The sequence below is a fragment of the Schistocerca americana genome, chromosome 9 (assembly GCF_021461395.2).
Source record: "Schistocerca americana isolate TAMUIC-IGC-003095 chromosome 9, iqSchAmer2.1, whole genome shotgun sequence".
In the NCBI taxonomy this organism is placed as follows: Eukaryota; Metazoa; Arthropoda; class Insecta; order Orthoptera; family Acrididae; genus Schistocerca; species Schistocerca americana.
In genome coordinates, this window is record NC_060127.1 from 17,409,632 (window position 1) to 17,433,078 (window position 23,447).

General features: G+C 40.4%; 1 protein-coding gene across 2 annotated transcripts in view; it reads right to left on the bottom strand.

The window, feature by feature from the left end:
- Positions 1-23,447, bottom strand: part of LOC124550987 (endoribonuclease Dicer-like) — a 315,900-nt gene that overhangs the window by 64,733 nt on the left and 227,720 nt on the right. For both annotated transcript variants that reach the window (XM_047125814.1, XM_047125813.1), the window contains 3 exons: positions 12,951-13,114; positions 9,141-9,319; positions 2,638-2,876 (listed from right to left, as the gene is read on the bottom strand). In XM_047125814.1, the coding sequence (XP_046981770.1) occupies positions 2,638-2,876; positions 9,141-9,319; positions 12,951-13,114 (582 nt within the window). The remainder of the gene's footprint in view (positions 1-2,637; positions 2,877-9,140; positions 9,320-12,950; positions 13,115-23,447) is intronic.

The window sequence follows — 23,447 nt, forward strand, 5'->3', positions numbered from 1 at the left end:
TCGTGATCTGATGTTGGCATGTAAACTTGGACTATAAGAATGTCTACTGGTTTTGCATTTATTTTCACAAACATTAAATGGTCACTATGACACACGACTTTATTAACACTTTGCACTAATTCATTTCCCATCACTATTGCTACCACCGGAATAAAACATTGTGTAATTACCTGATACTATTTCACCACTATCTGTCCACCTCACTTCACTTAAACCCATTATGATCACTTCAAATTTGTCCATTTCTCTCTTCAGATTTTCCAGTTTTCCCGCTCTTTGAAGTGTTCTCATGTTCCATGTCCCAATCTTGAAATTAAAATGTTCATCTCTTTTGATGACACCACCTGAAATACTCCCCACCTGGAGATCAGAATGGGGGAGTAGTTTATCTCTGGAATATTTTACTCCAGGAAACGCCATCATTATCCTCCATCTTCCAACGTTCAGGAAATATACTGTATTACATAATATACTGTATTACAGATCATTAGTTATTCATGACTCTATAAGGACGTTACTTTTAACACCTCTGTTAAGCGGCGCAAAACCAAGAGGTCCAGTGCGGTGCTTTTGGTGTGGACTTAAAACCAGGCTAATCTGTGCAACAACAAATAAGATACACCCAGTGTCAGTACAGTATATCAAAGGAAACAGTTTGTTCATTAGCACTCTGTTTTCGGCTTTCTCGTTTTCCTTGTTACTGATGCACGCTGGTGCATGCAGGAACATTGTTGCAAATCTACCAACACTATGCTCCAATGTGCGCAGTGGAAGAGGTGGGTATTGTTCCATTAAACAATGGTTTTACCCGGCAAAGTCATTACTTTCTGCCAGTTTCAGTTGACTAGTAGCTCTTTAAGAGATACACTAATATGATGTCGAACAAGCGGTATGTGTCATTAACGCTTAACAAAAAGATTAATGTAATTGAGTCGAGTCAGAAAGACAAACTCTCTGCGCGTGAAATTATGTTGCGTTTCAAATGCGGTAAAACACAAATTTACGAGACTTTAGGAAACAAGGATAAGATTCAGGATGAATGGATGAAAGAGAATGGGCAGAATAAAAGAAAGGCAAAGAAGACTGGAAATGAAGAAATTAACGAAATAGTGTGGGAATGTTTCATAAGTGTGTGGGCAAAAAACTTACTATTATCTGGAGCCATGTTGCAGAGTGAGGCTCTGAAAGTCGCTGAAGAGCTAGGAATTACTGAGTTTAATGCATCCACAGGATGACTGGACAGTTTCAGTTTCAAAGCTAGGCACAACATTGTGTGGAATGAAGTGTATGGGGAAGCTAAGGATGTGCAGGAAAGTATAGCAAAAGAATGAAAGGCAATACTGCCCAACTTAATTGTGAATTATGACCCGAAAGATGTGTTCAATGCCGATGAAATGGGACTGTTTTATCACCTTCAAAATCGCTAGCAATTTGAGGTGAAAAGTGCAGCGGCGGAAAAATGTCCAAGGAAAGACTCACTGTATTGCTATGTGGAAGTACGTTAGCTGATATGGAGAGCCACTGGTGACTGTAAAGGCAGCAAAACCGCTTTGTCTAAAAAACATAGACATCAGTAAGATTCCAGCCACATGGTGAAGCAATACAGAGGCCTGGATTGTGAGTGATCTTACGGAAGAATGGCTGGGCTCTTTCACTGCCAAAATGAAAAAAAGGAAATTGCCAAGCTCTCCTTTTGCTAGACAACCTGCCACCCTAAATTAATGTTATCAAATGTGGAATTGGCTTGGTTTCCTCCATGTTCAACCAGCCTCCCACTACCCATGGACCAGGGGGTTATTCACACATTCAAGTGTCATTATAAGCAGTTACTGATGCAATCTCTTATTCTTAGTGCTGAAGAAGCTGGAAGTGCATTTGCTTTTGCACTGTCAGTTTCTGTCCTGGATGCAGTAAATTGGATTGGCTTGGCAGTAAAGGAAATAAAACCTGAAACTGTCACCAAGTGCTTCAACAAAGCGAGGTTTGAGGGTCAAGCACAAGACACTTATGTGGCCATCGAAGTTCAAGAAAATGCAGCAGCAATCACTGAATTAATGAAAATGCAAAACATTGCATATTCGCAGCACACACAAATTCCCCAACTTGTTGGAACTATTGTATGGTGCAAAAAAGTCCTAGAAAAAAACAATTTTGAACAGGAAATTAAAACAAGTTTCCCTTCTTGATATGTAGCAAAAAAAGTGAAACATAAAGCAAATAACACATGGGAATAATATGAATGTACATACAATAATAAACGAATTTAAAGCTCGACTAAAAATATAGAAATTCCATGTTGTTTATCAATTAGTGTAATAGTCCAGTATTCTGTTGTCCAATATATTGTAAATGAACATCTACCGAGTTGGAGTGAAGGTACGTAAATACAGTATATGCATAATTAAAAATTTTTACTGTACTTTTGTGCACAATACCTGACAAATTTTACGTAGCCCAGTGAGTTTTGTGTAATCTGGAAACCTGTCCAATTTGAACAATTATATTAGTCCCAGGCAATTCCATTTTAAGCAAGTCTCTCTCTCTCTCTCTCTCTCTCTCTCTCACACACACACACACACACACACACACACACACACACACACACACACAAAATAAAGCACTCTAGATTTCACTTGCCTTGTGGGTGGTCGACTGGGCCCAGCCCAGTCTCTCTAGCGACTGTGCTCCTAAACTCCTCTGCATGCAGCATCTGCGTCACACGATGCAGGACTGTGGGCAAGTAGATAGCCTTTAGCCAGAGTCCTCCTGGAAAACTATGAGAACCACACAGCTCTGGCACAAGGTGCTCTTCAAAATCTTTCTGCTGTTCGAGGCGCTTCCGTTTACTCAAATGTTGCTGAGATTCTGGGGAAGACCTGCAGACAACAGTTCTCATGTAAGGTAATTGTTAAGAGGGTAATAGATCGAAAGCAGCAAAATGGAATGGCTGCACTTGTTATAATACCGGAGCCCAGAGAGAATAGGTATGTATGCTTGAGTAGTGTGTGTGTGTGTGTGTGTGTGTGTGTGTGTGTGTGTGTGTGTGTGTGTGTGGGCACACGTGCGCTTTCTACGTCATAAGAAGAACTCTGTCCGGAAGTCTAAATATTTTAGCCATCCTTTTCACTGTGCTTGCCTGTGATTCATGGCCTCCTCTATGTGGTCAGAAGTAATCTATCCTTTCCATTTTGCTGACTTTGTTCAACATTATTTTCCAGCTTGTTTGAATCTTGGACTGCAATTCTTTCAAAAATCCAGTGTCATCATATTTTATTCCTGATTTTTGTTATACAAAAATATACTATTTTCCCAGAATAACATTTCAATTCAAAATTTTCAGTTTCCAGAAAATTCTCAGAGGGGTTTTCTAAATCCTGGAATACCAGAGCACAAACAAACTTCTGTCACATGAAATAAAACTTTTCATTTCTACTAATTTAAGAATTCATAACCAACTGTTAATTGAAATAACTTCACTGCCCAATAGGCATACATGTCCTCCACTTTTCACATATTTTATGATATTATTTAAACTGTTATAACTATGTATTTCATGATTTTGTAGAAACAGTATTAGGCACATCTTTAAACAGGTACTGTACACTAGGCCACAGTCAGCTGGTGCCCAGCATTCATCTTGTGAAGTTCCATGTCAGTCAGTCATGGTTGTCTTAACAGAGTAATACTTATACAATCAGTCACTGGAGAACTTAAGTCATGTAAAATTTACTGTCAGCGCTATGTACAGTTGATAGCATGGTTACTAGAAAACACTGCAGGGGTCACGGGGTGTGCACGGAGTAGCTGGCTGTGATGTTTACGGCACAGTTGACCCTCCCACTGTACAGTAGCCTGCCTGTCAAAGATGGAACCTGTTATGTCACAAATTTGAAATTTTCCCGGCGGATCAACTGTTCAAAAAGATTTCGGGTTTGCAGCCAGTCATCGTCATTGAAATGTTTACATGAGTGTGAGTTCATACATTTGATGAACAATTAAATGCAGAGTATGCTACAGTTATCAGTGGATTGAAAGAGTCTGAGAATGTGTTTCGAATTGGTTTCAGTGAAAAGTAATGGTTTGCTGTGCAATTAGGAGTTGTACCACTCACAGCAGACAATGAAAAAAAGTTAGCAATGAAGTTTTCTGTACTTCCTCATAACAATTAGTCTAAACAAAAATGGATAAATTCTTATAAAAGTGCATGTAAGTTTTCTGATACTAATGTTCATATGTGCTTAATACATTTTGGTGATTTGGTTTATGAAAGGGATTTGAAATGTGAACTGTTGAATCTTTCTCTGAAATCTATGTTGAACCCTAAATCTTTCTCTGAAATCTATGTTGAACCCTATGCTGCTCCAACTCTGTATCTTCCATTCTGCACCGTTGACTTAGGGAATAGTAATAAGCCTAATAATGAAAGAAAAATCCAGGCACACAACCAAAATTACTGTAAATAAGTAAGAGATATTTTACAGGTGGAATATGCAGATGTGTTGGACCTAACGAGTATAACACTTAGAGATCTACAAAGTGCATTCTCACCTCTAAAACTGGAGTGCAGAGGAGATATGAGTGCAGAGGAGATGTAATTGAAAATTAATGGAGGAAAGAGCAATCTTTGGACCTGTACATGAAAATCGGAGTTGGAGAAGGCAAAGGAATGATGAGCTTCACGACTGCTATAAGGAGGTCAAGTTCATAAAGTTGCGTACGTTGAGAAGGGCTGGACATGTAATACAACTCGATGAGACAGACCCTGCAAGGAAAGCCTGCTGCAGTGGACCTGGAGGCAAGAGGATGACCAGGGTTGAGATGGAGTTGAAGAAGATGCGCCCCAAGTTAGTTGCCGTACCTGGAGGTCTACAATGAATTCCAGAGAGGATGGCGGTAAATTATTGAGGAGGCCACGTCCCATCCTGGGGTGTAGTGCCAATGGGGGGGGGGGGGGGGGGAGGAGGAGGAGGAGGAGGAGGAGGAGGAGGAGGAGAAGAAGACATACAACTGACAGTGTGGTAATCCTACATAGTCAAGGTGTGTGTGGCCTTTTGCATCAATTTCCTAGGCAGATAACTTAGAGATAAGTGAAATCCAAGACTCAAAATCACCTTAACATTCTACGGATAAAGTTCTGTGTCACAAGTAATGTACTCGTTGTGGCACAGAATTAGGGAATACACAAAAATGAAGGGAGAATACTAGTGAGATTGAAGATTTGCTGGAACAGACTAAGGATACTGGAAATTTCACACTAAAACATATCTATGGAAGTATCAATATCCGTACATTTATGTTTCTACAGCCTCCATCAAATACAAGAATAGAGTACTTTTGGCCACAGAAAAATTAATCAGTAAGCCAATGTTGAAGCCAATTTAGACACCAAGGCACACATTAACAAGAAAAGAAAACTGATGCAAAATAAACTCTGTCAGAATCTTCGATAAGAATGCAACCTCCTGCCTCCCACATACAAACACCCACTTTCTTAATGTAGTAATATAACTTCTGATCAAACAATCCATTATATAATTGAAGAGTGTTGTTCTATATCCTTGACTGTGATACCAGCTAACCAGGGTGCAAATTGGGACACAAACTGCATTCAAAAAACTACCTGGGCTACAATGTTTCACAATATGCGAGCCACCTATCACTTGAAAACTTAACTGGTTTCATATGAGCAACAATGTATGGATGTCTTTGACAGTTCTACCCACTGTTGCCTGTTTATAAAATTACTCTGACAGAAGCAATAGCAAACATACAAGCTACTGTTATGACTAACAACGCCATTATTTGCCTGTGAGGGCAGAAAATTCATGTGAGAGTGCATTAGTTTTTGATGTTTTTTTGTAATTCGGCTACAAATATGTCACATTTGTTGAGTAAGAAATTTTGGAAACTCTAAAGAAAGAACTGAATAATTCTGGATTGGAGGGAGAAATATAAAAGTAGGAATAGTCTGAATAATTTGTTGAAGGGCTCTTGCAGCACACAGCAACACTGGCTCAACAAAAGGAATTGTTCCTAGGGGCAATATCAGCAATTGGCTCACATGATGACATTTCCCTGACATTCCAGCAACTGAAACGAAGCAGCATCCAACATCAGTTTGCAAGATTTGTTTGGAGAAGATGAAACAGTCTATTGTCAAAGCAAGCAAGACAAGCTGGCACTGCTACAATTGCAACATACTTCTCTGCATGCCAGTGTTTCAGGCTTTTTCACAGAAAAGCCATATTACACACGAAATTACTTAAGAACTTATCTTGCACAGTTTTCCTCAGAAGCTCACACACTTTCTGTTATTTCTTTAGTCTTTTTTAGTGTATATTGTCCTTTAAAATATCTCAAAGACGTGCCAGTAACATCTTAAATAATGGCATAAATTGCTAGTTTTCTGGGCTAGATATTTTTCTAAGGGGCTGGACCTCAAAGTGTTACGAAAATTGTTATACTATACTTGGCTACTGGTTTATTATCAATGTTATCAACAATGACAGTAGCCCTCAACAATTTCCCGATACTATCTTGTCTACAACATTTTTATATAGCAAAGAAGAAAGTCAATTAACAAATTCAAGACATAAATGTGGGCCACTACTACATTTGCGTGGTGGAATGCGTAGAACTGCTGACAGACATACAGAAATGTGAAAGTGATGCAGTACCTAGCTTTCAGAACTAAAAGTACAGGTTGCTCTCTAACAGTTCCTAACCCTCTCTAAGCTAGGAGTGTTTCAGCAATACTAGCCACATCAACTGGCCAGCAATACTGCCACAGATCTGCTATGTTACTCATCGACCTGAGGATACTGCACCTGTTTCTGGTGAAATTCCCATCTATTTCAGATGTCAGACTAATCCAGACGAGTTCTTTAGCCACTGAAGTACCATAGATGAGTGGTACATGCACCACTATCATTCCAAGACAAAGGAGTGCAGCAAGTGGTGGAAATATTAGATATGTGCATAAGTTTGTAGCATTTTTGTTTTGCATTTTGGTATGCCAGTTGCTGTGGGTTTAATTATTTATAGATTGTCATTTGTAGTTCCCCACTGCTGTTTGAGTTTACATATTGTCATTCTGTCATTTGGAGGTAGTGAGTGGAGCTGTAGACACTAGTAAATGGAGTGCCAGTTGGAGAAGTTGGAACATTTCTGACATACTCTTCTGTCTTAATTCGATAGAAGGGTGACAGCTGTGAAGCAGGGTGGAAATGGCCCTGAGAACTATGGGACTTAACATCTATGGTCATCAGTCCCCTAGAACTTAGAACTACTTAAACCTAACTAACCTAAGGACAGCACACAACACCCAGTCATCACGAGGCAGAGAAAATCCCTGACCCCGCCGGGAATCGAACCCGGGAACCCGGGCGTGGGAGGCCAGAACACTACCGCACGACCACGAGCTGTGGACAAAGGGGTGGAAATACCAGTGCCATGTGCGGCAATAATGCTACTTAACAGAGCACGGCAAGAAAATGGATTTTTCATTTTAGGGAGGGTTGTTTTTACATTAGTGACACACTACTTTCAGAAAGGCCTTCGGGGTTTGATGAAGATCGTTTTACTGCATTAATCCTCAATGGTCCACATCAGTGTACTCGAGAATTTGCAAACATAATGAAGTGTGATCATTCTACCATCATCTGCATGCAATGGGGATGGTTCAAAATCGGGTGTATGGGTATCACATGCTCTAAGCCAAAATTACAAAACTCAGTGGTTGGCTATATATGCAAAACCTGACCATTCCTACCCTGTATCGCTGCTTGTGATAAGAATTTGTGTCCTTATGCTAATTTAAGGAGAAGAAAGGAATGGTTGAGTCCAAACAAAGCAGCAACTTCCCATGCAAAGGCCTGCACGCATCCACTGAAGATAATGTTATGTCCCTGGTGGAACAGTGACAGTGTAGTGTACTATGAATTGCTTCCGGCCAGTGAGGCTACTTCAAGGTAATGTCTGCCTGCATGCTGCTAGACTGTGGGGGGGGGGGGGGGGGGGGGCAGCAGCAGCAGCAGCAGCAGCAACAACACAGTACAGGAGTGACAAGGTTTTCACCTTTTCCACTCTCTAATGAACAACCTTCATGGAACTTTCTTTCCAGATGAAAATGCGCTCTGAACATGATTTGACAAGTTCTTTGCTTAAGAACTACACGATTTCTACAGCCATGGAATTGAAAAGATACTCCAACATTGGTGGAATGTTTAAACAGTGAAGGAGAATATACCACTGATGACTAAAGTCTATGTTATGTATAGCTGTTGTGTTTATTAAACTGGTGGAAAAACACTAAGACCTTCTAAAGACCTTATGCACCAATCCAAGGTGAAGAACTGACCACCATCTATCAAAGTGAAGCAGACTGTTTTTTTGGTCTGTCACGGTGTAGCGAAGTGAAATGTGTGTATGGCAGTTCTGACCAGCTGGTGTGTACAAATGTTTTTATTTGACACCACTTCAGTGGCTTGCGTGTCGATCATGGGGAGGACTCACTCCCCTCCCCCACCAAAACAAACACACACAGTCCAGAGCAAAGAAAATCCTTCACCCAGCCAGGAATTGAATCTCGGCCACTGAGACCAAGAGATGGCAACATTCAGCACAAGAACACAAGCTGCTGACTGCCACTACGCAGTGCTAACAGTTTACGGTTGTAAGTGACAAACTGTCGCAAATCTTGCCAAATAAATTGGTTTTCAATAGAAGAAATGATCCATTGTTGAGAAAAATGTGCCATGTTAAAGTTTTGTGATCATAGTTTAATTTTTCGAGGTCAGTCTCAAACTTTTAAAACTACCCCTCACCTATCACAAAAGAAGGACAACACACAAAGAGAAAAACAGCAAAGCAAAATGTTGTGTGGTTGCAATATTCACTGAACTGCATGCAAGAGCCATCTGGGGCCATACGATCCCCCTACTTTGAGTCATAACAAGCAAGGGCATAAGGCAAGCATGAAGAATTCAATTTCTAAAATGATATAAATAAGTTAAAAGAAAGAAAAAGAAAGGGGGGAGGGGGAATAGGGAGGGAGACAAAATAGAAGTTCCAAGTTTTTTATATGAAGGCACCCACTCTCCATGCACATTTCTTATAATTTGTGAAACAGTTATACTTACCGTGGCCTCAGCCAGTTCAAGGTCTTGGGGATTGACTTCACTTCAAGGAGCGGTTGTTCTTTCTGTACAATTGTCAAATTGTATTTGGAAACAAAATAATCTTCATAGGATGAGACATCTGGAGAGGGAAATGGTGTCTGAGGTGACATGTCCTCACACACTTTTGTTACAATATACAACTGCAAAATAGAAAAAAAATGTGCATAAATAAAACCATTATATGAAAATATCGAAACATAAAAGCTTCTCTGCTTTGATATATAAGTAAAAGACTGCACAAGGGAGTCAATGTGTAGATACTTCCTCATACAAATCATACCCTGTAACTGCTACAATCTAATACTGCAAACTCAATTGGTAACCATATCTCATTTCCGAAACAATGTTTCCCAATGCAGATCAAGTCGACCGTTCTCCATGCTGTCCACACAGTTACTGACTGAGGCAGGAAATATTTACTGTGACAAGGAAAATGAATGTACAACTACAGTTGCCATCTGGTGCCAGATTAGTCATCAAATAAGTTACACTGGTAGTCAAGCACAATGAAGCTAGCTATGGACAAGTTTCTCCCATTCAAGAATTATTGATGAAACAATGGTAGTTCCGCGTTCTTTAAAGATCTATGAGAAGTGACTATACAAAGAAGCATAGTGCAGACATATTAAATGAGGTATTACATGTAAAAATTCCACCTAGGACTGTTTAAGGCAATATTTGTACACTGAGGTGACAAAAGTCATGGGATACCTCCTAATATCATATCAGACCACCTCCTGCCCGGCACAGTGCAGGAACTCGACATGGCAACGACTCAACAAGTCGTTGGAAGTCCCCTGCAGAAATATTGAGCCATGTTACCACTTTAGCCATCCACAATTAAGAATGTTGCCAGTGCAGAATTTTGTGCACAAACTGACCTATCAATTGTGTGCCAAAATGTTTGACTGGATTCATGTCGCACAAGCTGGGTGGCCAAATCATTCACTCAAATTAGCCAGAATGTTCTTCAAACCAATTGCGAACCATTGTGGCCCAGTGACTTGGCACGCTGTTATCCATAAAAATTTCATCACGAAGTCCATAAATGGCTGCAAATGGTCTCTAAGTAGCTGAACATAACCATTTCCCGTCAACGAACAATTTAGTTGAATGAGAGGACCCAGACCATTCCATATAAACACAGCCCACACCATTACGGAGCCACCACCAGCTTGCACAGTGTCTTGTTGACAACTTGTGTCCATGGCTTCATAGGGTCTGCACCACACTCTAACCCTACTACCAGCTCTTATCAACTGAAGCTGGGTCTGATCCGACCAGGCCACGGTTTTCCAGTCATCTAGGGTTCAACCAATACGGTCATCCCAGAGAGGAGCTGCAGGCGATGTCATGCTGTTAGCAAAGGCACTCGCATCGGTCGTCTGCTGCCATAGTCCATTATCACCAAATTTCACCACACTGTCCTGACGGATACGTTCGTTGTACATCCCACATTGATTACTTCGGTTATTTCATGCAGTGTTAGCTCTGACAACTCTACACAAATGACACAGTTCTCGGTCACTAAGTGAAGGCCGTCAGCCACTGCGTTGTCTGTGATGAGCGGTAACGCTTGAAATTTGGTACTCTCGGCACACTCTTGACACTGTGGATCACTGAATATTTAATTCCCTAACAGTTTCTGAAATGGAATGTCCCACGGATCTATCTCCAACCACCATTTCGCATTCAAAGTATGTTAATTCCTATCCTGGGACCACAATCACTTCGGAAACTGTTTCACGTGAATCACTTAAGCATAAATGAAAATGCCATCGATGCAATGCCCTTTTATACCTCGCATATGCGATACTACCGTCATCTGTATATGTACGTATCACTATACCATGACTTTTGTCACCTCAGTGTACAGCTCATATACATTTTCAATAATTTTTACAAATTTTCTATACAAAATCTTTTAATTGTCCAGATTGCAAACAATGTACAACACTAAATTTGGTAACTAATTTTGGTTGTTCACACAACCATCCTCCGATCTGAAAGAACAGGTAGAAACAGAAAATTGCTTCAGGTAAAATTGATTAAATAGTTTTCGAGGACATTCATATCCCAATGTAAAGTAACATGCAAAAAGTAACTGCATACCAATCCTCCTTTCTTTCTTTTTTTCCATTATACCCTTCCCTCCCCCTCCAAGAATGTAATTCCAGAAGGCTATTTACATAAATTTTACCTAAAGCAATTTTCTGTTTCTGCTGCTTCTCTCATTTGGAAAATACTAACATTTAACATTAAATAGCATTATAGTAAGTTAGTAGACACTGCAAGCTGTTTACAGTAGGACAGATATTGACTTCGTTGTGGTTTCATCAACTCAACTCGGTTGACAAGGACAATACACCTATACTGAACTATTCGCTATTGTGTGTTCCAAATTTCCGAACGCTGCCAAGGATTTGTGTAAAATTATTGCCAGGGACTTTAGTGGTGCATTCAGTTCTTGTTACTATTTGTTTGCTTCTTTATTAGCATAAAATTTATGTCACAATTCCTTCCAAAAGATATGCGTCATTCTGAAACTACATACATGAATAGCTATCCTCTTTTGCATCACTAGGGGACCGTGCTCCCACACCTATTGATGTCAATGTCCTATAACTTAATTTTTGAAAACTGTAAATGGCAAACTACAACTACAACTTGAAGCTTTTCACCCAAATTTATTTGCCGACTGACCATAGCATCACCCCGTTCCTTCAAATGGCTCTGAGCACTATGGGACTTAATGTCCGAGTTCATCAGTCCCCTAGAACTTATAACTACTTAAACCTAACTAACCTAAGGACAGCACACACATCCATGCCCGAGGCAGGATTCGAATCTGCAACCGCAGCGGCCGGTGTCTATCGTCTGTTAAAGCTGTGTATGTTTAGAGACCTTTAAAAATTCAAAAAGATGAAAACAGTAAAATTCAATACTAGCAAAGTCTTCAGATTAGCATAAATGTCATGCACTTCACAACGATCAATCACTTAGCTGTTAGAGTCCAATCAGTGCAGTAATATGACATTTACAACTACTCATCATTCCAACAATCAACTTCTCACAGAAAGAATGATACCTTTTTTGTTGTATATAAAGCTACACCATCAGTTTGTGTGACGGTTGCACCACCTTCAATGCAGAGCAATATAACAGGGGATTCACAGCTGAATGTTAACTATCAAAAAGCAGCAAATAAGCACTGATCTTCCGAGCTGCTAATCTTACGATGAATGCCGACCGGCTCTTCGGCAGGCCACAAAGAGTGTGAATACCTGGTGAATAAAGCTATCTAGATCACTTAATGTATCTCTTTTATTTATAATGGTGTTTTGGTTACTGCCATATAATGGTGCTTTAGTTACTGCCATCAGCAAGTCAAAACATGTAACTTCTAACACAGTGTTCAGAGCTAGGTATCAAAAGATCTAGGCCCAAGTAATAAGCATAGGTTTTGTTGATAGAGACACTCAACATTGTTTCACAACTTCTAAGTTACGATCTAGTGATGGCAATAGCCAAAATTCAGTTATAAAGAAAGAAATATAATAAGCAATCTAGATGACTTCATGTACAAAATATCCACAATAAATACAGATTCCTTTCAGACATTTATTTACTTTATTAATAAGTGTGAATACTAGTGTACAACAAGACAACTAACTAGAGATAATCTTGTGAAATAGCATGTAACATCATATGTCATTCTGCAGTCTCAATTGAAAGTAAATTTTATGTATCAGATTGTCACGGAAGTATTACCGGTGTTGGTGGCAGCCCACGATACCACGGTGCAACAACAGCATGGTGATAAATACTATAGTCTTCAATAGGGACAGATCGCTGCTCGAGAGATCTGCGAGTGATAGGCTCAATCTTCTTGTAAGTTTCCATCACATTCCAGTCTATATCATATGCTATTTGATCTGAGAAAGCAGAAAAATAAACTTAAGATTACACCTTAATTTTAAGACAGAGTAGCCTTAATGCAAGCTACTGAAGTGCATGATACATAAACATCAGTAATTTATTTTTCAAAGGATCATTTTACAATTATATACGACACATCAGCTTAATACAAGGAAAATTTCAGTCATACATACAGATGTATGAACATACGTGTGTTTAATGAAGAGGGGACAAGACAGGAGGTTGACGTGGTATTGTTGTAGGAACCATCTTGAAATTTGCCTGAAGTGGTTTAAGAAAACCACAGAAAACTAAAATCAGGATGTCTGGACAGAGAATGAACCTCCATTGTCCCAAATCTGGAACAAACTGTGTGTATATCAAAGAACATTGTACAACTGGGACCACCTGAACAAGGTAGAGCTGTTGTTAAGATCTCATATCCGGGAGGATGGCTTTCATCTGTCTGGTCACCCTCACTTAGGTTTTCCTGAATCATTTCAAGCAAATGCCAGGGAGCTAGCTTCATCAAATCTATGGCCAACCACCTGTCCTATCCTCATAAGAGCATACTTATATATTCCATACTTGTGTATTCTGTGTGTACGCACACTATGCGATCAAAAGTATCCGGAGACCCCCAAAAACATACGTTTTTCGTATTAGGTGCATTGTGCTGCTACCTACTGCCAGGTACTCTCCATATCAGCGACCTCAGTAGTCATTAGACATGTGACCTCAGTAGTCATTAGACATTGTGAGAGAGCAGAATGGGACGTGTCGCAGAACTCATGAACTTCGAATATGGTCAGGTGTCACTTGTGTCATACGTCTCTACGCGAGATTTCCACACTCCTAAACATCCCCAGGTCCACTGTTTCCAATGTGATAGTGAAGTGGAAATGTGAAGGGACATGAACAGCACAAAAGTGTACATGCCAACCTCGTCTGTTGACTGGCAGAGACCGCCGACAGTTGAAGAGGGTCGTATTGTGTAATAGGCAGACGTCTATCCAGACCATCACACAGGAATTCCAAACTTCATGAGGATCCACAGCATGTACTATGACGGTTAGGCGGAGGGGGGTGAGGAAACTTTGATTTCATGGTCGAGCGGCTGGTCATAAGCCACACTTCATGCTGATAAATGCCAAACGATGCCTCACTTGGTGTAAGGAGCATAAACATTGGACAATTGAACAGTGGAAAAATGTGTGGAGTGACGATTCACAGATACAATGTGGCAATCTGATGGCAGGGTGTGGGTATGGTGAATGCCCAGTGAACATCATCTGCCAGCATGTGTAGTGCCAACAGTAAAATTCGGAGGCGGTGGTCTTATGGTGTGGTTGTGTTTTTCATGGAGGGGGCTTGCACCCCATGTTGTTTTGCATGGTGCTATCACAGCACAGGCCTACATTGACGTTTTAAGCACCTTCTTGCTTCCCACTGTTGAAGAGCAATTCGGGGATGGCGATTGCTTCTTTCAACATGATCGAGCATCTGTTCATAATGCACGGCCTGTGGCGGAGTGGTTACATGACAATAACATCGCTGTAATGGACTGGCCTGCACAGAGTCCTGACCTGAAACATATAGAACATTTTTGGCATGTTTTGGAACACTGATTTTGCACCAGGCCTCACCGACCGACAGCGATACCTCTTCTCAGTGCAGCACTCCGTGAAGAATGGGCTGCCATTCCCCAAGACACATTCCAGAACCTGACTGAATGTATGCCTGTGAGAGTAGAAGCTGTCATCAAGGCTAGGGGTGGGCCAACACCATACTGAATTCCAGCATTACCAATGGAGGGTGCCACGAACTTTTAAGTCATTTTCAGCCAGGTGTTCGGATACTTTTGATCACATAGTGTATGTATATTTTGAGCAATTTATTTGCACATTATTATTATTATTATGACAAACCTTGTATTAGTACTATGAAAGGATAGATTGTTACTTAACACCTAGTGAAGATACTGAGTCACAGATAGGCACAACAAAAAGACTGTCACACAAGTGAGCTTCCAGTCAAAAAGGCCTTCATCCAAATTACACAAAACACACACACACACACACACACACACACACACACACACACACACACACACAAAACCACTGTCTCTAGCTCCTGAAGTGAGTTTCGGCAGCCAGAGACAATAGTCATGTGTGTGCGGGTTGTGTTTACATGAATAAATGAATTTGTGTATGCTGTCTAATTTGGATGAAGGCCTTTTTGGCTAAAGGTTTACTTGTTCAACAGTCTTTTCGTTGTGCCTATCTGCGACTCAGCGTCTCCAAAATGTGGTGAGTAGCAATCCATCCTTTTCATGATAGACATAACTCCTATATCACTGCGAGATGATTGCTGGATGGATGTATAAATAAATAAATAATAAAATTCAGCCTTGTGTTTTTACAAATGCATCACCTCAGTTGGTTGTACATAATGTACAGTTCTTTTATATTTGCATGTCACTGGAGCAAGTAAACTTATCAAAATGGAAAATAATTACACGCTAGTCCCTTCATTGCACACTACACCATATACTTCCTGCTGACTTTACAATCACCATCATACTGCAATTCCTCAATAACTTCTCCACTGTGTAATGAAAATGCCTCAGCTGGGTCTCATTTGTGCAGAAATTAATGAATAGTAAGCTTGCTTAGTGTTGGTGAGCAGTTATAAGACCTGACAACTGAATGACACCACAGGGCCGCCAGTAGTCTAATGTATGAATGTGTACCATTTGTCATGATTATTTTTGTACATGAATATTGTACGATTATTGTTACTGTTAGTTTTGTTGTTGCTGTGACTGGTGCTGCTCCCCTCAGAGGAAATAGCACATGCTTTGGGCACTGATGCCGAAGACTGAGAGAATTACATGGAAACAAAAGAATTCAGAGTATCAGATGATAATTTCACAAATATCAGCATACAATGTGACGGTGAAGTTTAATTACTTCATCAAAATATCTGTACCTGATGAGATATGGAAACACTATGAACAGGCTTTATCAATGACTAGCTGTGAAATATGGCACTGCCTGGGTTTTTATTTACCGCTGTGTCAAAGGCTTCCTACATGCGGAATTTATTTACACAGCTTAATCATGTACAGGTGGCCATGCGAAATGCTACTGACACTAAGGTCCATGCCCACAACATGCAGCAGCTGGCCTTGTGATTTTGTTTACGATCATGGCATAAAGTAAGATAAACAGGAATTGTACACATTTAAAGCAAAATGGTAAACTGTTATGAATAAGTGGGATTCGGGATATAAAAACTCATTCGCCTGAACCTCTTGCTGTCAAAATTTCCACTTTCACGTTGTTATGTTCGAAAGAACAAACTGTAAGCCCCTGTGAGTGAAGGGTTCAGTGACGTTAGATAATGCATGAAGCTTGAGGTCAGAGTTACAGTGTGCCTTTCTTTCAGAAGGACTTTTCGTGAGCAAATTAAAGCCACTGTTCTCGAGCCGCAGCAAGTCTCACCTCATCATCTTCGTGTTCTGGTGTATTCAGAAAACTGAACAGTTTTATAGACATTTTTATTCATATACAAAACAAAATGAAATGAGTAGGCTCTACAATCATGAAGCAAACTTAATAAATTTATTTTTCCTATCAAAGAATATAAATAAAACTTTTCTATAGAAAGAGTAAAGGAACATAATTAAGTTTTTAACGTGAAGCAAAATCAGTAAATCCACATATCCTGGCCAAATGCTCTGTTAGTTTGTATTTATAAATACTATCCTGCTTAATTCTGTCTGTGACATAAACTTTCAAAAATACATCTGTCACTAAGTTAAAAACAATTAACAGTGCCATCTGCTGGTTCTTTGGTGTACTACACAGTCATGATTAAACACCCAAACTATTAAGTTCAGTAGAAGATTTTAGATGAAACTTCAAATTACTTTTTCCATGATATGACTTTAACAAAATAAAGCCTAAACATTGCCCCAACCTATGCTAAAGTTACCTGTGAAAACCCCATGAAAATTTGGTAGTTTTGGAGATTACTCTGTTTAAACAGACAGACAGAAAATTTTTACAATTCTATTATTATTATTATTATTATTATTATTATTATTAATATGATAGAAAGTACTACGTACATACATGTAAAAACAATAGTGGAAATTCCTGGATGGAACAGTATGTAAAATAAGGGAAAGGTAACCACTCACCTGCAGTGGACGGACATGTGGAGCATAGAAACAAGCAAAAGAAAACAATATTCACACTAGCTTTCAAGCCCTTGCTCTGTTTGTAGTAAGAGTTCACACACACACACACACACACACACACACACACACACATATCCAAACTCACACTCCCATGGCCAGGGAGAAATAGTCTTGCTGTGGAAATGACAGTATGTACACACATTTAATATATTCAAAGCAGTCTCGAGTAGAAACAGGAAAGGATATGCCCAGCACAAATCACATATCGGTCATATGCAACTATGACTGAAATGGGCGCTTGACCACCGACACTGGATGTTGGCACAGTGGCAGAGCACTGCATTGTCTGATTAATCTCGATACGATCTTCATGATGTCAATGGGAGGGCATGGATGTGTTGTCTTCCAGGGGAACTGCTCCTTGACTACTGTACTGCAGGAAGCAGAGACAAGCTGGTGGTGGCTCCGTTATGCTATGGGGAACAGTCATGTGGACCTCCACGGGTCCAGTGGATTTTGTGCAAGGCATTACGACAGCAAGAGTATCGTACACTGGTCGCAGACCGTGTACACACCTTCGCGACTATCACGTTTCCCGATGGCAGTGGCAGATTTCAACAAGATAATGTGCCGTGTCATAAGGCCAATAGAGTGATGGACTGGTTTGAGGAACACAATGCTGAGTTCCAACTGATGTGATGGCCACCCAATTCACCAGATCTGAACCCTATAGAATACAACCTTGATGTGACAATGTGGCATCAGAGCTCGTGGCTCCCCTCCCCACGATTTATGGGAATTAAGTGACTTGTGTGTGCGACCTACCGAGGCCTCATTCCTTCCAAGATACAATGCGCTGCCACTGTCATCCGTGTTAAAGGTGGACATATCGGCTATTACGAAGGTGGTCATAATGTTCTACCTGATCAGAGTATGTGTATGACCACACTCACAGAAAATGTTTCAGTTACAAATATAAACATGATATTCAACCTTTATGGAGACTTCAGTACTTGTAAACAAGGACAACAGAAAGAGTAATGTGGACACAGATGTTATTGTTGGACATAAATGAAATGTAGCCATTTTTCTTTCTCCTGTGTTGTGTGATGCTTTTTGTGTAACATGTTCACCTGTGATAAGAATACCTGTTACCCAAAGGACACTAACTGCATCAAAATGGATAAACAAATCAAAAGCTCTTCATCCTGTGAGGTGACTGCCAGAAATTCTTCAGCTCTTTCACTTTCTTACCTGGCTTCTTTCTGTTATCCTTGTGACTTTTTCAATCATGCAAGGAGCCACAAACACGTTGTACCACAACCTGATTTCAAAATGGATGGAGCCTGATTTTTATATTTAAAACTAGTCTGTGAAACTGGTATTTGCGAACTCAAACCCCAGAGGGTTTGCAACTAATCTGCGCCCTCTATGTTTGCCTTGACTAAAACAGCTCCCTCGCATTCCTTCAACAGCCACTTGTGGCTGGTATTATCCCCGATTCCATGTAATGGAGCTTAATCAAATCGCAAGCAAATTCTGAGTTAATATTATTGTTCTCGCTTTTGCTCAGTTTGTAGAAATCAGTTTACTTTACAGCCATGAACTGCTCTATAGAGCCACTCATCTCAGTCTTCAGACTCGCTCATAAGCTCATCACAACAGTGTCACATTCTCTTGGACACAAGATGCAATGCGACAAGAGGCGGCGAAAGACATATGGCGCAGCAAGTCTGACTTCCTGCTGTGCTCATCAGGCTTTCTGACAACGGAGTGTTGTTTACCACAGTGCTATGGTGATTTAGGAACCAGGTTTTAAATTGTAAGACATATCCAGGGGCAGATGTGGACTCTGACCACAATCTATTGGTTATGAACTGTAGATTAAAACTGAAGAAACTGCAAAAAGGTGCGAATTTAAGGAGATGGGACCTGGATAAACTGAAAGAACCAGAGGTTGTACAGAATTTCAGCGAAAGCATAAGGGAACAATTGACAGGAATGGGGGAAAGAAATACAGTATAAGAAGAATGGGTAGCTCTGAGGGATAAAGTAGTGAAGGCAGCAGAGGATCAAGTAGGTAAAAAGACGAGGGCTAGTAGAACTCCTTGGGTAACAGAAGAAATATTGAACTTAATTGACGAAAGGAAAAAATATAAAAATGCAGTAAATGAAGCAGGCAAAAAGGAATACAAACGTCTCAAAAATGAGATCGACAGGAAGTGCAAAACGGCTAAGCAGGGATGGCTAGAGGACAAATGTAAGGATGTAGAGGCATATCTCACTAGGGGTAAGATAGATACAGCCTACAGGAAAATTAAAGCGACCTAGAGAGAAAAGAGAACCACTTGTATGAATATCAAAAGCTCAGATGGAAACCCAGTTCTAAGCAAAGAAGGGAAAGCAGAACGGTGGAAGGAGTATATAGAGGGTCTATACAAGGGTGATATACTTAACGACAATATTATGGAAACGGAAGAGGATGTAGATGAAGATGAAATGGGAGATACGATACTGCGTGAAGAGTTTGACAGAGCACTGAAAGACCTGAGTCGAAACAAGGCCCCGGGAGTAGACAACATTCCATTAGAGCTACTGATGGCCTTGGGAGAGCCAGTCCTGACAAAACTCTACCATCTGGTGAGCAAGATGTATGAGACAGGCGAAATACCCTCAGACTTCAAGAAGAATATAATAATTCCAATCCCAAAGAAAGAAGGTGTTGACAGATGTGAACATTACCAAACTATCAGTTTAATAAGGCACAGCTGCAAAATACTAACACAAATTCTTTACAGACAAATGGAAAAACCAGTAGAAGCCGACCTTGGGGAAGATCAGTTTGGATTCCGTAGAAATATTGGAACACGTGAGGCAATACTGACCTTACGTCTTATCTTAGAACAAAGATTAAGGAAAGGCAAACCTACGTTTCTATCATTTGTAGACTTAGAGAAAGCTTTTGACAATATCAACTGGAATACTCTTTCAAATTCTAAAGGTGTCAGGGGTAAAATACAGGGAGCGAAAGGCTATTTACAATTTGTACAGAAACCAGATGGCAGTTATAAGAGCCAAGGGGCATGAAAGGGAAGCAGTGGTTGGGAAGGGAGTGAGACAGGGTTGTAGCCTCTCCCCGATATTATTCAATCTGTATACTGAGCAAGCAGTAAAGGAAACAAAAGAAAAATTCAGAGTAGGTATTAAAATCCATGGAGAAGAAATAAAAACTTTGAGGTTCACCGATGACATTGTAATTCTGTCAGAGACAGCAAAGGACTTGGAAGAGCAGTTGAACGGAATGGACAGTGTCTTGAAAGGAGGATATAAGATGAACATCAACAAAAGCAAAACGAGAATAATGGAATGTAGTCAAATTAAGTCGGGTGATACTAAGGGAATTAGATTAGGATATGAGACACTTGAAGTAGTAAAGGAGTTTTGCTATTTGGGGTGCAAAATAACTGATGATGGTCGAAGTAGAGAGGATATAAAATGTAGACTGGCAATGGCATGGAAAGCGTTTCTGAAGATGAGAAATTTGTTAACGTTGAGTATAGATTTAAGTGCCAGGAAGTCTTTTCTGAAAGTAGTTGTATGGAGTGTAGCCATGTATGGAAGTGAAACATGGGCGATAAATAGTTTGGACAAGAAGAGAATAGAAGCTTTCGAAATGTGGTGCTACAGAAGAATGCTGAAGATTAGATGGGTAGATCACATAACTAATGAGGAGGTATTGACGGGACAAGAGGAGTTTGTGGCACAACTTGACAAGAAGAAGGGACCGATTGGTAGGACATGTTCTGAGGCATCAAGGGATCACAAATTTAGCATTGGAGGGCAGCGTGGAGGGTAAAAATCGTAGAGGGAGACCAAGAGATGAATACACTAAGCAGATTCAGAAGGATGTGGGTTGCAGTAAGTACTGGGAGATGAAGAAGTTTACACAGGATAGGGTAGCATGGAGAGCTGCATCAAACCAGTCTCAGGACGGAAGACCACAACAACAACAACATGGTGATGAAGGTGGATTCTACATAATTTAACAGGTGAGATGTGGTCTCTACTAGATAGACCAGGAATAAGCTGGGGTGTTCCAGCTAGGGTAATTTCAAGCTATTAGTTGTTTAATTATCTGGAATTAGTAACATGAGCAAAGTTCCCAAGCCAATGTTATTAGATTTTTCTTAGGCTTTCCTACTGCACTCTTACAACCACTTGCTACAGTTTCCAACAGTCACTTATTAAAATTATAAAAATTGGTACATTTCTTTCACTCATCATCTTGTCCACATTATTCTGTCCCATATAAAGCTAAAAAGCTCAATTATGGATGAAGGTTTGTAAATATCACCAGATCCTGCTTTAAAAGTAAAAGCACAACTTGAAATGTAAAACAAATTTTGATAACAGATTAAAAGAAACCTTTCCTTCGATTCCAGATTCCAGAAAAACTTAGAAAAATATTTCTTATTTACTGAAGGAATTGCCTAGTTTCAGCATTGAGTCATTACGGGAATAGTTCCCAAAATATTTTCATCTTTGCCCTCTAGTTTTCAAATACTTGCTTTAATATTTTGAAGTGGTAAGAGAATGAGATAGAGAGCTATACACAACAGAAAAAATGTTTATTAAGCAATAGTAATCTAGGATGGAATAACGACAATATTATTTAAGAATAGATTCCTACTCATCTTACAGTGGAGATGCTGAGTGGCAGATAGGCACAACAAAAGGACTGTAACAAGTTAGCTTTCAGCGAAAAAAGCCTTCATTGAATTCGACAACACACACACACACACACACACACACACACACAGACAGACACAAACCACAACCACAGTCTCCGGCTGCCGAGGCCAGACTGGAGCAGCAACACACGATGGGAGAAGCAATCAGGGAGGTGGGAGGTGGGGAATGGAAGGGATGGCAGGATAGAGACGGTAAAGTGCAGCTTGCAGGAGCACACAGGGATGATGTGGAGACAGGGCACGACAGCTAGGTGCAGCTGGGATGTTAGACAGAGAGTGGAAGGGGTGGGGGCTATGGAAAAAAAGTGGAAAGACTGTGGGTGCATTGGTGGAATAGAGGGCTGCATAGTGCTAGAATGGGAACAGGAAAGGGGATAGGTGGGTGAAGGACAATGACTAATGGAGGTTGAGGCCAGAAGGGTTAGTGATTCAGCATCTCCGTTGAGTGGCGAGTAGCAGTGTACCTTTTCATAATACTGTCAAATGTTTATTAAGAGCACTTTTAATTTTAGATAGTTGCTGGAAGCATGACTGTAAGTCCTGTGTGTCATTCAGTGCCAGGGAGAGGGATGTGAAGCATTACTCATGTGTCACTTCTTGAAGAATGTTACTTGCTTCCGCTGAACAGTCACAATAAGCTTAATGAATAGTATGTGACTAGAGCAGGCACAAATTTTGCTATGCTCTCCAAATAAAAGTGTGGCTGTATTCTGATATTACACATTTGTAAGCAAGAGCGAAAGAAAATGCAAAGATCAAAGTATTATGGGGACAAAATAATTTATTCATTAAACATTTAATTACCGTATGTGTCAAGGTCACGAGTAACAAGGGTGAAGCACCCGGAAGACATATTTGGTTGTCAGCAGGTAAACAAGTGATTGCACAATGTAAATGATTGAGTTGCAGTTCTCTGTGATGGGTAAAATGGTCACATGAGCCCATTAGGGTTGTCGCTGGACCTAGTAACGTGTGAGAAAAATGGTTCAAATGGCTCTGAGCACTATGGGACTCAACTGCTGAGGTCATTAGTCCCCTAGAACTTAGAACTAGTTAAACCTAACTAACCTAAGGACATCACAAACATCCATGCCCGAGGCAGGATTCGAACCTGCGACCGTAGCGGTCTTGCGGTTCCAGACTGCAGCGCCTTTAACCGCACGGCCACTTCGGCTGGCCCCGTGTGAGCAGTGTCAGATGTTGAGCGATCGCAGTGAAGGACACGAAAATGACTCTTACTCTTGCGAGACAGCACTATTGGCACCTGAAAATTTGAAGGGGGCCTCAATTGTGGGTTACCGTTTGGCCAGCTGGTCAAATTGTGGAACACCCAGATTTGTGGACATTTGGGTGTAACAGTGGCCTGAAATGTCACAGGAATGTGAAGGCAGC